At 36.7% G+C, this 16,115-nt stretch overlaps 1 protein-coding gene across 4 annotated transcripts in view; it reads left to right on the top strand.

The window, feature by feature from the left end:
* The window catches only part of WDR72 (WD repeat domain 72), a 233,094-nt gene that overhangs the window by 140,818 nt on the left and 76,161 nt on the right, over positions 1-16,115 (top strand). For all 4 annotated transcript variants that reach the window (XR_007727439.1, XM_050797920.1, XM_050797919.1 and 1 more), the window contains exons 16-17: positions 15-106; positions 4,232-4,311. Coding sequence is in view for 3 of the 4 variants with exons in the window: in XM_050797920.1 (XP_050653877.1) it covers positions 15-106; positions 4,232-4,311 (172 nt within the window). In the remaining variant the exon portion in view is untranslated. Of the gene's footprint in view, positions 1-14; positions 107-4,231; positions 4,312-16,115 lie in introns of those variants that run through there.

Genomic DNA, 16,115 nt, shown 5'->3' with positions numbered 1-16,115 from the left:
CTTTTTTCTAACAGTTCTTTCAGAATGGAATGTGCACATAATAAGGTGAGAAGTGCTGGGAATGACATTTTAAATATGTCAAGCTTCTACGGTTGCTCACGAAATGGTAAGGGAGCTACTGACACAGATATGATCTGATTTTTTTTTTTTCCTATGAAAGGAAATAACTAGTCTTTCTATAACTGGTTAGCAATGTCAAAATAAATAACATTTATAAAACATAGATTTTACCTATGTTTGTGATTACACTAGCTGTGTGGCTTGAGGCTAGTCATTTAGCTTTTCTGGGCCTTACTTTCTTCATTTAGAAAATGAGGTGGGTGACATTTATCAAATATTTAAAAACACAAATTGAACATTTTATAATTTTAAAACATAGACATAACATTCTAACATTTATAAAACATAGATTTCAAATGATCTTTGAAATGCCTAAAAATTTGAAACTTTTCAGCATAGGAAATACTTAGGTGTTAAGTATTTTATTATTGTGTTTTATTGGAAAGTTTATTGCATCAATATCTTTATTACCAAATAAATGATTATTATATTAGATAATGTTCTTGCAATTTTAGAAGATTATATTCTCAACTTCAGTGTTTAGATTTTCTCTTGATGCCAAATGGCAAATTTATTTCCCAAACCTGTTTTTCCAAGTTTGGGACATCTCAGTAAATGACAGTTCTATCCTTCCAATCGCCAATTGCTCAAGCCAAGAACTTTCCCTTTCTCTCACACCCCACGTCCAATCTGTTAGTAATTGTGTCAGTTCTACCTTCAGAATGTATCCCAGAATCTGACTGCTTCTCACCCACTACACCAGCAACTCCATCTCCCTCAACCTTCCTTTCCCTTGCCCTCACCCCTGTGAGCATTCCTCCTGTCCTGCCTGGATGACCACAGTAGGCACCTGATCATCTCTCTGCTCCTATTCTTGGCTGCTGCACTCTGTTCCCAACCAAGCAGCCGGAATGATTTATTCAGAACTAAGTCAGAACCTCACTCTTCTATGTATAACCTTCCAGTGGCTTCTGTTTCACTCAGAATAAAAGCCATTGTCCTTACTATAGCACACAAGGCCCTATAGGATCTGACCGCTTACGTATGTCATCACATACACACTCCCATCCAACCTTATCTCTTAGTGTTCACCCCCTGCTTAACTCATTCCAGCCACCCTAGCCTTTTTACTCTTACCCAAGCATGACAAGCAGGTCTGAGGACCTTTGCATTGGCTGTACCCTTGCCTGTGGTGTTCTTTCCCTAGACCTTCATGTGGCTCAACCTGCTCACCCTCCACCTGCTACCATCCATCAAGTCTTGCTCCAGTGCCACTTTATCACTGAAGGTGCCCTACCTCCTCCCCAGCACTCCCTACCCCTTTCGCTGTTGTACTATTTTCCATAAGCCTCTTCACTATCTGACATCTGTTACTTTTAAAAATCTCATCTGCCTCCTGCTACTAAATTGTAAGCTCCATGGAAGTTATATTTTGGTGACAGTTTTATTCATTGTTGTGTCCCCAGTTCCTAGTACAATATCTAGAAGGAATTAGCAAATAACTTTTGCATTCGTGGATGAATTAAATTAATGGACAAATAAAATTAAAGGATGAATAATGACTACAACAACGGTTTTGGAGATAAATAAGATACATGGCTGAGATTCAAGATCCAGCTGTGCCATTGACTACTTGTGTTCTATTGGGCATGTCTTTTACTTTTTAAAAGCCCTAATTACTACATTTGTAAAATGGGAATGTGATCCCAGACACAGTGTGCGTGTTGCCTCCAAAGCTGTGCAGTATATGATCCATAGGATGGGGTGACCTGAATAACGGTACACAGTGGCCCTCACAGGACTGTTGAAAAGAGTATTTTTAAGTGAGAGTTTATTAATAGCTTCCAATTATCTAGTGCTTAGTATGTTCCAAGAATTATGTTAATGGTTTTACATATTTAATGTTTTTACTCATTTAATACAAAAACAACCCTGCACAGTAGGAGGCAGCATCTCTGTTTTATGTTTAAAAAAATGGGACTCAAGGAAGTTCAATGACTTATAGGCAAACAGCTATTCAGTAGAGGGGCCTGCATTCCAATCCAAATCTGATTCCTAACCCCACTTCCTGTCCACTGTGTCAGGCCACTTCTCACGTTTATGATTACAGATAAAGTTCCCTCTAAATAGCCCCAGTCTGGGTTGCCTCCTTTCTCCTTAGATAGTTACTCTTATTAGGGTTAGCTATCCAGTGTTGTTGTTGTTGTTGTTGTTTGTTTGTTTGTTTGTTTTTTAGCACTGGTAACTCGGAAGGGGATTGGAATTTAAGATTTAGTATAAGTATTTCTGCAAAGACAGGGGATTGCTAACTAGAATCAAGGAGGTCCCTGTTTTTCCTGTGGCTGCCCCAGCAAAAAAGCCTAAGCAACTACTGTTACTATAGAATCATCTCTCTGGGATTTAGGTTGGCCTTTATCGCATTTGAAATTCAGCTAAGGATGAGGGAAACACGTTTTTCAAAAAAAAATAACAATAATAATAGGAAGATGGAAGGTTAAACAAAAGGAAGTATTGACTTCATGGTATTAATTTTATAAAGCCAAATCCTAAAGAATAAAATAATACTCTGAGGTGCTCATTCTAAAATGTTGACAGGAACCAGTATTCACTTCTGTCAGCAGGAATGGTGACTGAATAATATTGGTAAGCCTCGGATATTTTCTTTTCATCTTTCCCCCTAAAATTGCAATTAATTCTTTAACTCACTGACATTGCCATTGTAGATAAATTGGCTCTCATTTCTATCACATATTAAAATTTCAACATCACATTAAAGTGTGCTTTGAGGTACCCCATGATGTTAGTAAGTAGTTACAGTTGAGACCAATACTTAGCTTTGATGGTTGAGTCACAAGGTCAGCAAAGTGGGAGAGGGAGGAAAAACGGAGATCAAAAGAAAATGTTCTCTTACCTGCTGTGTTCATGAAGAAATGGAAAACATGTCAAAATTATAATCTTCTATCATACTTACATGTTTTATATAGTGTTCTTGGTCATTTTACATTTATATTAAGTGCTCTATCAGGAAAAAATACTATCAATAATTGGTCAGAAGTTTCTTATATATTACTTTTATGTTCTCAAATTGCATTGTATACAATACTTTTATTACATTTTCCTTGACTACTAATGTGGTCAATATATAGTCATATAGATGGATAGATAGATATCTCATATGTTAATATAAAAATAGGGATTTGATGAAAAGTGTATCAGACAAATGCTAATTTAAATAGTTGATACCACAATGTCAGACATATATCAATATATTAATTTAAGTAGACAATTATAGTAACAACTTTTCCGCTTGCGCAAGCCCTTACCATTCTTCCCTATGTCACTCTCAGGATGTGCCGCCTAGATAATAGACTTTAGCCATCAGAAAGCCTTAATTCATCGACTGTTCATTATGATTATATGTACATTTTCAATTAATGAAAAGACACTTATTAAGTATTTTGTGTGTGTGTGTGTAGGAAACTGCTGGACACTCTATGAACCAATTTACTTAAACCAAGCGCTCACTCATTCTTAAAATTTCACACTGAACATTAAGACAGATAGAAAGGACATTGGAGAGGGCAAACAGAAAAGAAACAATACATAACAGAATGAGTCAAATTAAAACAGTAGTGCTCTACCTATTGATCAGAGTGGTAGAGCTGGATAAGGACAAATCAAAGGAAGTCTTTTATTTGATTTTACATGTGATAGAGACTAATTCATGGCAGAGGAGAATTTCAGAATTTGAATAAGGAAGGAATTGTAAGATGTGGTGATCTGTCTTGGGTCAGCAAAAAGAACAAAAATGTGTTGAAACTGTAAAAATGAATCTGATTTGATGTGAATATGTGTTAGTATAATTGTTAGAATTACATATAAATGTGTGTGTGTGTGTATATGGGTGTGTGGGTGTGTATATATATGTAGACAAATGGATGTTGACTCTGGCTGTACATGTAAATCATCTGTGGCACTTTTACAAAGCATTAATGCCTGTCCCACCTCTACCACAGGATCTGTAAAATAAAAATCTCTGGAAGATTGAATCTGGGCACTGGTGTTTATAAAAAACAAAGCTTCCCAGGTGATTCTAATATGCAGCCCATCTTAAGAGCCGCTATCCATTTTTAATACTCTCAAGATATAAATGTGTTCTGTGTATTTCTAGGTAAGAATGAATCCCATGTACCTGAGGCTGACCTTTCACTTTTGAAGCTAATTTCCTGTTGGAGAGACCAGTCTGTGCAGGTATGATATAATTCACATTCATGAAGTTACTAAAAGAGTTCCTTGCTGCTGTGGTTCATGGATACCCTCCCCTGTCTGAAAATACAAGTAGTTACTCTTGTCCTCGTAAAATGGCCTTTGAACAGGCATAGAGATGAGGGAAAGCACAGGCCATAACATAAGCAAGGGTACACCATTCACCAGGGGAGCGTGAATGCCGGGGGCTGAGGGAGGGAGGTTCTTGTCATCACAGGTAATTTCTTGCTTGTTGAAGCTTCAGTCTGAAGCAGAATTGTCCATTATTTGATTTCCAAATATGACATACATTAAAGTACCTATATGTGGGAATTTGATTATGTGAAATTATAATTTTTTTTAATTTTTGATTTTTGTGGGCACATAGTGGTCATATATATTTATGGGGTACATGAAATATTTTAATACAGGCATGCAATGCCTAATTATCACCTCACAGAGAATGGGGTATCCATCACCTCAAGCATTTGTCCTTTGTGTTAGAAATAATCTGTTTATACTCTTTTAGTTATCTTAAAAAGTAAAATTAAATTATTATTGACTATAGTCACCCTGTTGTGGTATCAGATAGTAGGTTTTATTTATTCTTTCTGACTTTTTTTGGCACCTATTAATCATCCCCACCTACCCCTATTCCACACTACCCTTCCCAGCCTCTGCTAACCATTCTTCTACTCTCTACGTCCATGAGTTCAATGTAGTTATTTATTTATTTATTATTATTATTATTTTATTATTTTTATTTTTTTTGAGACAGAGTCTCGCTCTGTCGCCCAGACTGGAGTGCAGTGGCCGGATCTCAGCTCACTGCAAGCTCCGCCTCCCAGGTTCACACCATTCTCCTGCCTCAGCCTCCCAAGTAGCTGTGACTACGGGTGCCCGCTACCTCGCCCGGCTAGTTTTTTGTATTGTTTTAGTAGAGACGGGGTTTCCCCATGTTAGCCAGGATGGTGTCAATCTCCTGACCTCGTGGTCCGCCCGTCTCGGCCTCCCAAAGTGCTGGCATTACAGGTGTGAGCCACCGCGCCCGGCCTATTTATTTATTTATTTATTTATTCATTCATTCATTCATTTTTGAGAAAGCATCTTGCTCTGTCACCCAGGCTGGAGTGCAGTGGTACAGTAACAGCTCACTGCAGCCTCACTCTACCAGGCTCAAGTGATCCTCCCACCTCAGCCTCCCAAGTAGCTGGAACTATAGGCATGCACCACCACACCTGGCTAATTTTTTGTATTTTTAAAGAGATGGGGTTTTGCCATATTGCTCAGGCTGGTCTGAAATTCCTGGGCTCAAGCGATCTGCCCACCTCAGCCTTCCAAAGTGCTAGGATTACAGGTGTGTGCCATCTCACCTGACCTGTTTTGATTTCGAGATTCCACACATAAGTGAAAACATGCAATATTAGTGTATCTGTGCCTGGCTTATTTCACTTAACATAATGATCTCCAGCTTATCCATGATATTGCAAATGACAGGATCTCATTTTTTTATAACTGAATAGTGCTCTATTGTGTATGTGTACCATGTTTTCCCTATCCGTTTATCTGTTGATGGATACTTAATTGCTTCCAAATACTTACGTTGCTTCCAAATGTTGGCTGTTGTGAACAGTTCTGCAACAAACATAGGAGTGCAAATTTCTCTTTGATATACTGGTTTGCTTTCTTTTGGGTTATACTGAGCAGTGGGATTGCTGTATCATATGATAGATCTATTTTTAGTTTTTTGAGGAACCTCCAAACTGTTCTCCATAGTGGTTGCACTAGTTTACATTTCCACCAACAGTGGATTTTCTTTTCTCCACATCCTTACCAGCATTTGATATTGCCTGTATTTTGGATATAAGCCATTTTAACTGCGGTGACATGATATTGCATTGTTGCTTTGATTTGCGTTTCTCTGATGATAAGTGATGTTGAGTACCTTTGCATATGCCTGTTTATTCTTTGTATGTCTTCTTTTGAGAAATGTCTATTCATTTATTTTGGCCATTATTTTACTGGATTGTTAGATTTTTCCTATAGAGTTGTTTGTGCTCCTTGTATACTCTGGGTATTAATCCCTCGTCAGGTGGGTAGTTTGCAAATATTTTCTCTCATTCTGTGGATTGTCTCTTGATTTTGTTGATTGTTTCCTTTGCTATGCGAAGCTTTTAAATTTGATGTGATTCCATTTGTCCATTTTTGCATTGGTTGCCTGTGCTTACTCAGGAAATTTTTGCCCAGACCAATGACCTGGAGATCTCCACCAGTGTTTTCTTGTAGTAGTTTGATAGTTTAATGTCTTAGATTTAAGTCTTCAATGCATTTTGATTTGACTTTTGTATATGGTAAGAGATAGGGGTCTAGTTTCATTCTTCTGCATAAGGATTTCCCAGCACCATTTATTGAAGAGGCTCTCTTTTCCCCAATGTATGTTCTTGGCACTTTTGTCAAAAATGAGTTCACTGTAGGTGTATGGATTCATTTCTGGGTTCTCTGTTCTCTTCCATTGGTCCATAGGTCTACTTTTGAGCCAGTACCATGCCTTTTGGTTACTATAGTTTTGTAGTTTAATAAATCTTTTTTTTTTACATTCTGAGAGTACCTCATCTGTGAGTTGACTTAGAGGGCTGGTTTCTTCAATGTCCAATTTAAGTCCTTCTTTCTCCTTTAAGGCTCCTTTTGGTCTCAAAATTTTACCAGTACTTTTGTGCATTGTACAATAAATAGTTGTGCATTGATTCAATGAATGTTTACTAGAAGTTTATTCTTTTTTATGAACTTGATACATTACATATCAAATTTGCAAGATTGAAATAGCAATAACTCCAATTACAAATGATTATTCTTGGTTATAAGGAAACAAAAAAAGTTAACTCGTAATATACTGTAGGGGCTGATGCTGTAATACTAAATATACACAGTTGGAATGGCTATAAAAACTAGTTGTCCTGGCCTGCAAGTATGCCTGTGATTTTTTTCCCCAGCCTGACCCCATCTGTCATCATATACCACCTCCTATCTTACCTTGATGTAGCCCCAACTGGCTTTCTTTTTATTTTCAGAAGACATAAAGCTCATCTGAACTCAGGATCCTACTGTTCTGTTGGGCTAGAATTCTCATTTCTTCATTAATCATTTAGGTCTTTGCTTAAAAATCTATCTCCTTAAAGAAGTCTTCTTTTATAACTCCAACTAATATTGTTGCCACATTCTACCCAACCCCACTCATCTAATCATCATCACATTACCTAGTTTTTTTGCTGTGATTACTTTTAATGGAAATTATATTATTTACTGTTTTGCTTGCTTATTTTGTCTTCACACTGTTATATAAGCTTGCTGAGAGCAGTGACCTTGTTTGTCTCATTTGCCCCTCTCTTACCAATGCCCAGAAAGGCAGAAGTGACAGTACGCAGTCAATACATATTTAATGAATGAATGAGTAGCTATGCAGGCAACCTCTGTAATAATTGGAATAAACACAAGTACATGCAACTTTATCAGCACATTAGTAGTCACCCCAAAAAGGCTTATCTATTAAAAGTGAGATTTTTTCCCCAGTAGCCAAAAAGTTCCTAAATGGGGAAAAAATTATTAAAAAGAAGGATTCAACAAAACATTTCTCTTAAATTGCTCTCGCTTGAAGATCTTTAGTAGTTGTTCGTTTGACCTTCAAATAAACTTTAATGTGCTTTGAGCATGTTTGGACTAACAGACCTTTAAGGTTCTATGACTCTGTGACGGTATGTGAAATGCTGGCTGTAGACAAAGACTAACAGAGAATTTACCCACTCTACAGAAAGTCCAGTCTTCAAGATTCTCTTCTCATCTCTGCTACTGGCCTGATGCATGATCTGGAAGATAGGTTAAACTTCTTGATTATTTGTCTTGCTCATATGTAAAATGGAAATGAGTATTGTAGCCCTTCAGGAAGAATAGAGACTCTTCCAAGTATCCATTTTACTGCTTCAATAGCCGATCCTCAAATTATTATTATTATTACTTTTTTTTTCTGTCACCCAGGCTGGAGTGCAGTGGCATGATCTCGGCTCACTGCAGCCTCCGTCTTCCAGGTTCAAGCGACTCTCCTGCCTCATCCTTCCAAGTAGCTGGGATTACAGGCATGAGCCACCATGCCCAGTTAATTTTTATATTTTTAGTAGAGACAGAGTCTCACCATGTAGGTCAGGCTGGTCTCAAACTCCTGACCTCAAATGATCCTCCTGCCTTGGCTTCCCAAAGTGCTGGGATTACAAGTGTGAACCACCACGCCCAGCCATCCTCAAATTATTTATAAAATCATTCATTTAAGCAGTTAGTTGAATTATGTTAGCTTGATTTTACTTTTTTGAAAACTTTTATGTTAAGTTGAGGGGTATAAGTGCAGATTTGTTTCATAGATAAACTTGTATAATGGGGGTTTGCTGTACAGATTATTTCATCTCTCAGACATTAAGCCTAGTACCCATTAGTAGTTTTTCCTGATCCTCTCTCTCCTCCCACCTTCTGCTCTTCAGTAGGTTTCAGGGTAGGTCGTGTTCAAGTGTTCCCATCATTTAGCTCCCACTTATAAGTGAGAACATTCAGTATTTGGTTTTCTGTTCCTGTGTCAGTTTATTGGAGGATAATGGCCTCCGACTCCATCCATGTCAGTGCAAAGGACATGGTCTTGTTCTCTTGTATGGCTGCATAGTATTCCATGGTGTATATGAGCCACATTTTCTTTATCCAGTCTACCATTGATTGACATTTAGGTTTATTCCATGTCTTTGTCATTGCGAATAGATCTGCAATGAACATACGTGTGCATGTGTCTTTATAATAGAATGATTTATATTCCTTTGGGTATATATCCACTAATGGGATTGCTGGGTTGAATGGTATTTCTGTCTTTAGGTCTTTGAGGAATCACTACACTGTCTTCCACAATGGCTGAACTAATTTACATTCCCACCAATGATGTATAAGTGTTCCTTTACTCCACAGCCTCTCCAGCATCTGTTATTTTTTTATTTTTTAATCTGTAATTTTTTGACTTCAACATTCTGACTGGTGTGAGGTGTTATCTCATTGTGGTTTTGATTTGCATTTCTCTAATGATCAGTGATGTTAACCTTTTTTTCATATGATTTTTGGCCACATGTATGTCTTCCTTTGAAAAGTGTCTGTTCATTTCCTTTGCCCATGTTTTAATAGAGTTTTCTTTTTTCTTGTAATTTTGTTTAAGTTCTTTGTAGAACCTGGATGTTAGACCTTTGTCAGATGCATAGTTTGCAAAAATTTTCTCCCATTCTGTAGGTTGCCTGTTTACTCTATTGGTAATTTCTTTCGCTGTGCAGAAGCTCTTTAGTTTAATTAGATCCCATTTGCCAATGTTTGTTTTTGTTGCAGTTGCTTTTGGCATCTTGGCCATTAAACCTTTGCCTATGCCTATGTCCTGAATGGTATTGCTTAGGTTGTCTTCCAGGGTTTTTATAATTTTGTGTTTTACATTCAAGTGTTTAATCCATCTTGAGTTAATTTTTGTATATGGTATAAGGCAGGGGTCCAGTTTTAATCTTCTGCATGTGGCTAACACTGGTTAGTTATCCCAGCACCATTTATTAAATAAGGAATCCTTTCCCTATTGCTTGTTTTTGTCAGGTTCACCAAAGATCAGATAGTTGTAGATGTGTGATCTTATTTCTGGGTTCTCTATTCTGTTCCATTGGTCCATGTGTCTGTTCTTGTACCAATATATTGCTGTTTTGGTTACTGTAGCTCTGTAGTATAGTTTGAAATCAGGTAACATGACGCCTCCAACTTTGTTTTTTTTTTTCTTAGGATTGCCCTGGACATTCTAACTCTTTTTTGGTTCCATATGAATTTTAAGATAGTTTTTTCTAGTTATGTGAAAAATGACATTGATAGCTTGATATGAATGGCAATGAATCCGTGAATTGCTAGGCAACATGGCCATTTTAACGATATTGATTCTTCCTATTCATGAACATGGAATGTTTTTCCATTTGTTTGTGTCATCTCTGATTTATTTGAGCCATGGTTTGTTATTCTCCTTGTAGAGATCCTTCACCTTTCTAGTTGGCTGTATTCCTAGGTATTTTATTCTTCTTGTTGCAATTGTGAATGGGAGTTCATTCGTGATTTGGCTCTCAGCTTGATTGTTGTTTATAGGAATGTTAATGATTTTTGCACAATGATTTTGTATCCTGAGACTTCGCTGAAGTTACTTAACAGCTTAAGACATTTTTGGGCTGAGACAATGGGCTTTTCTAGATACATGATCATGACATCTTCAAACAGGATAGTTTGACTTCCTCTTTTCCTATTTGAATGACCTATTGGTTTCCTTTGTGGGATTGCCCTGACCAGAAGTTCCAATACTGTGTTGAATAGGAGTAGTGAGACAGGGCATCCTTGTCTTGTGCTGATTTTCAAGGAGGAAAGGTTCTAGCTTTTGCCTATTCAGTAAGATGTTGGCTGTGGTTTTGTCACATATGTCTCTTATTATTTCAAGATATGTTCCTTCAATGTCTTCTTTATTGAGAGTTTTTAACATGAAGTGCTGTTGAATTTTATTGAATGCCTTTTCTGCTTCTATTGAGATAATCATGTGGTTTTGTCTTCAGTTCTGTTTATGTGATGACTCATATTTATTGATTTGCATGTGTTGAACCAAACTTGCATCCCAGAGATGAAGCATACTCGATCATGGTGGGTAAGCTTTTTGATATGCTGCTGGATTCGGTTTTCCAGTATTTTGTTGAGGATATTTTCATTGATGTTCATCAGGAATACTGACCTGAAATTTTCTTTTTTTGTCATATTTCTGCCAGGTTTTGGTATCAGGGTGGTGCTGGCCTCATAGAATGAGTTAGGGAGGAGTCCTTTCCTTTTCTAATTTTTCAGATAGTTTCAGTAGGAATGATACCAGCTCTTCCTTGTATATCTCATATAATTCATCTGTGAATCTGTCTGGTCCTGTGCTTTTTTTGGTTGGTAAGCTGTTTATTTAACTGCCTCAATTTCAGAACTCATTATTAGTCTGTTCAGGGATTCAGTTTCTTCCTGGTTCAGGCTTCAAGGGTGCATGTGTCCAGGAATTTATCCATTTCTTCTAGATTTTCTAGGCCGTGTGCATATATTACTAGTTTGTAATATTGTCCGAGGATTGTATTTCTGTTGGGTCAGTGGTAATATCTCCCTTATCATTTCTGATTGTGTTATTTGAATCTTCTATCTTTTCTTCTTTATTAGTCTAGCGAGTGATCTATTTTATTATTTTTTTCTAAAAACCAGCTCTTGGATTTGTTGATCTTTTCAATAGTTTTTTCGTGTCTTTCTCTCCTTTAGTTCAGCTCTAATTTTGGTTATTTCTGATCTTCTGTTAGCGTTGGGATTTTTTTGCTCTTGATTCTCTAGTTCTTTTCGTTGTAATGTTAGGTTGTTAACATGAGATCTTTCTAGTTTTTTGATCTGGGCATTTAGTGCCATTAATTACTCTCTTAACCCTGCCTTAGCTCTGTCCCAGAGATTCTGGTATGTTGTATCTTTATTCTTGGTAGTTTCGAAGATCTTTTTCATTTCTGCCTTAATTTCGTTTACCCAAAAGTCATTCAGGAGTAGGTTATTCAATTTCCATGTGATTATATGGTTTTGAGTGAATTTCTTAGTCTTGAGTTCTAATTTGATTGTGCTGTGGTCCTGGTTACTGTTTGTTATGATTTCAGTTATTTTGCATTTGCTAAGGAGTGTTTTACTTCCAATTATGATCAGTTTTAGAATAGGTGTCCTGTGGTGATGAAAGAAATGTATATTCTGTTGTTTTGGGGTGGAGAGTTCTATAGACATCAGGTCCATTTGATCCACTGCTGAGTTCAGGTCCTGAATATCTTTGTTAATGTTCTGTCTCAGTTATCTGTCTAATATTGTCAGTGAGGTGTTAAAGTCTCCCATGATTATTGTGTGGGGATCTAAGTCTCTTTGTAGGTCTCTAAGAACTTGCTTTATGAATCTGTGTGCTCCTGCATTGGTTGTATTTATATTTAGGATAGTTAGCTCCTCCTGTTGAATTGAACCCTTTACCATTATGTAATGTCTTTGTCTTTTTTGATCTTTGTTGGTTTAAAGTCTGTTTTGTCAGAAACTAGGATTGCAACCCCTGCTTTTTACTTTTTTCCACTTGCTTGGTAGATTTTCCTCCAACCCTTTATTTTGAGGGTTGACATGTTATGTTGAAGACTACATACTGATAGTTTTGGTTCTTTATCTAGCTTACCACTCTATGTCATTTAATTGAGGCATTTAGTCCATTTACATTTAAGATTAGTATTGATATGTATGGATTTCATCCTGTCATCATGATGTTAGCTGGTTATTTTGCAGATGTGTTTATGTGGTTGCTTTACAGTGTCACTGGTCTGTATGCTTCAGTGTGTTTTTGTAATGGCTGGTAACAGTCTCTCCTTTCTATATTTAGTGCTTCCTTCAGGAGCTCTTGTAAGGAAGGTCCAGTGGTAACGAATTTCCTTAACATTTGCTTGTCTGAGAAGGATCTTTTTTCTCCTTCCCTTATGAAGCTTAGTTAAGCTAGGTATGAAATTCTGGGTTGCATTTCCTTTTATTTAAGAATTTTGACTATTGTCCCCCAATCTCTTCTGGCACGTAAGGTTTCCACTGAGAGGTCCACTGTTAGTCTAATGGGCTTCTCTTTGTAAGGGACCTGGCCTTTCTCTCTAGCTGTCCTTAACAATTTTTCTTTCATTTTAACCCTGGTTAAATGGAATGCTTTTGTAAAACGAGCAAAATTAGCTCCAGAAGTTGAATGTTTACCTTTAAGGTTAGGGGAAGAATGAATTAATTTTGCTGATGAATAAGTTTGTCTAGAGATTGTCTCTTTTGCTTTTGACACATTGAACAATCAACATAAAAATAAATGCTGGAAAAGAAACAGAAAAGTTTGGGGATTGCTAATTTGCATGTTTCTGGTACTGCACTAAATTTCTTTGGATTTTATAATTTAACACCACTGGGTACACATCATGACATTTAGGCCTCCAGTTAGAAATGTTGCTTTTCCAGGAGACACCGCAAAGACATGAAAGGTCAGCATGAGCAGAGTGTTGGGAAAAATGTTTTATAACAAAAAAACTAGACACTGGAACAACAACCAGGACACAGGGGTTCTTATGCATCCTCATGATGCTCTATGCTATTTTACAGTATTTTGTTCTTTCAAGGTGTTAATGGAATACCACTAAAATTTTTGGCTTGCCTAAGACTCAGTAATACCTTTAGTTAATAAGCATATGCCCCAGATTTGTAGCTGACTCTTTCCAGTCAATGAGTTTGTAAACTTTATTTTTAATCTGTGCACATTGCCTCATAAAAGAATACGATTCTTTGATATCTATGTTTTGGAAGAAATTTATTTATATATGTTGGGAAGACAGCTTTATAGCCATAATGCTCAATGCTAGCTCATTATTAAAATTATGAAGTTATATAAAATGCCATATAAACATTTTATATTTTGTTGGAGAAAATTCCATTTCTATTGACTACCTGTAAAATCTATCTGCTACATTTATAGAGAGAGACTCAAGTATTGATAGTTATAAACTATCAATAAATTATACTTTCCACAGTTTATTTTTGAAAGTCTGCAGAATCTATTTCAATTCCACTAGTATTTATTTAGTGTCCACTCTATTCCAGATACTGTAATAACATTATTACATGTTTAGAAGATACAGCCTTTCTCTCATCTCACACTGAGTTGAAATATATATTTTCAGTTTCTTTCCAATTGGATGCCATTCAGTATTCGCTTTTAACTGTTGTGGCTCTGAGTACCCTACTCATCATGGTTAATCTATTTTATTCTATAGTTATTTCTGTTCCACTTGTTTTTGATGATATTCATTTCTTTATTCTTATAATATGCATTTGTGGTGACGACTATGTAAAAAAATCAACAGTTAAAAAAAGTGAAGTCGTGACATGTAAATCAAATAATTAGAAATATTAAATTAAAATACATAAATTCCTGTATATTTTTAAGAAATAATGATTATCCAAGTTGTATAGGCTATTATATTCAGTGGGAGAGATGACATTTTAGATCCCAACTGTGGGCATGCCTCTGGGGTGATAAGCATCCCAGGGTAAGAGGACAGCCATAAGCCCAGTGAAGGCATATGGCCAAACTACCCATTCTGAGGGGTATTATATAGTCTGGACACATTGTGGGTCTTAGAAAATTGTCCAGTATCCTTAATTTATGAGTATAGAAAGAGCAATTTCCTTGCACTATTCTGTTATTGACAGCTCTTATCCTAATGTCTCTCAGTATCACAAACTCTTTTGTAAGTGAGAACATGAAGTTTCAGAGAAGTTTGTGACTTGTCAAAGGTTGGATTTGTGGTAACTGTCATAGTGGAATAGGAAATGCAAACCTTTTCACTTATGATCCTGAGTTCTTTCTGCCATATTATCCACATCATCGAACCAGTGCTATGAAATAACATGTATGACAAAGTTAAAATGAAATAACTTCAGTGTTATAAAATTGTTCATCATGAATAAGTAATACAATATATCCCATCATGTGATATACATAAATCAGCATGGTTTACCAATACTGTGGTATATATATAGCAGTATATGTTAGCAAGAAACATATATAATAATTTATATTTATATCTCAGAAGTGGTGTGATATACTGATGTGATATACTGGTGTGATATACATATATATATGTATATATATACACACACATATATATATATATATACCAGATTTGTCACCCAGGCTGGAGTGCAGGGGTATGATCTGGACTCACTGCATCCTCTGCCTCCTGGGTTCAAGCAATCATCCTGTCTCAGCCTCCTGAGTAGCTGGGACTATAGGTGAACACCACAGGCTAATTTTTGCATTTTTTTGTAAAGACGGGGTTTCACCATGTCAACCAGGCTGGTCTCATATGGTAGATATTAATATGCGTTATTTACCAGCATCATGATGTGCAGAAGTATATCTTAGATTAATGGTATATAATTGATACTCTGATGTTAAATATCTCATTACATGATATTCATGAGTAAGCACCATTCACTTGTATTGCAAATAGGCAGTACTACATGTTAGTATGCATGGTATGCAATAGTGATATTCTACTATTCATTAGCCTTTTTTCACTCCTTAATCAAACGTTTGAGTGTCTGCTGGATAAGGACAGGGAAATAATCGGCAATCAGGAAGTTGCTCCAGTATTCTCAGGAAGCTTCCTATATTTAAAAGTCAGAGGCCATCTTCTCTGTCCCAGGAATTCAGCAAGTATCTGCCATCATAATAAGCTCCTTAGATGTCCCTGGAACCTGAAGGTCTCACATGCTATCATTACATGCAAAAGAGATGGAATACATATTTACATAAATACATGTTCAGTTTTTGACCAAAGCATCTCTAGTTCACCACTCTCGGTGTTGTCCCATATCCCTAGCTCTAGACGTGCCTACGGGTAGACCGGGAGTAATGGAGGAGGACAGTGGCAATTGTGGAACATGAGTCAGCTTGACGGAGGACAGACTTCTGAGGGGAAAATATATATGCTATGGCACTGGGATGTGGCTATATGAAAAGCACTTGGATGTAGCTATATGAAATGTTTAACTATTGGCTGGAGAAGGGTAATGAGAAGGTGTACCTGGTTTGTCTATATCAACCATGTCCGTTCTTTTCTCTCCCTAATTCAGCTCCTGGCCTTCTTTTGGCTATACCTAACTGCTAGACCTTACCTTAT

This window comes from Macaca thibetana, chromosome 7 (genome assembly GCF_024542745.1).
Source record: "Macaca thibetana thibetana isolate TM-01 chromosome 7, ASM2454274v1, whole genome shotgun sequence".
Classification (NCBI taxonomy): domain Eukaryota; kingdom Metazoa; phylum Chordata; class Mammalia; order Primates; family Cercopithecidae; genus Macaca; species Macaca thibetana.
Note: the sequence above shows the minus strand (reverse complement) of the source record. Positions and strands in the feature narration are given on the sequence as shown.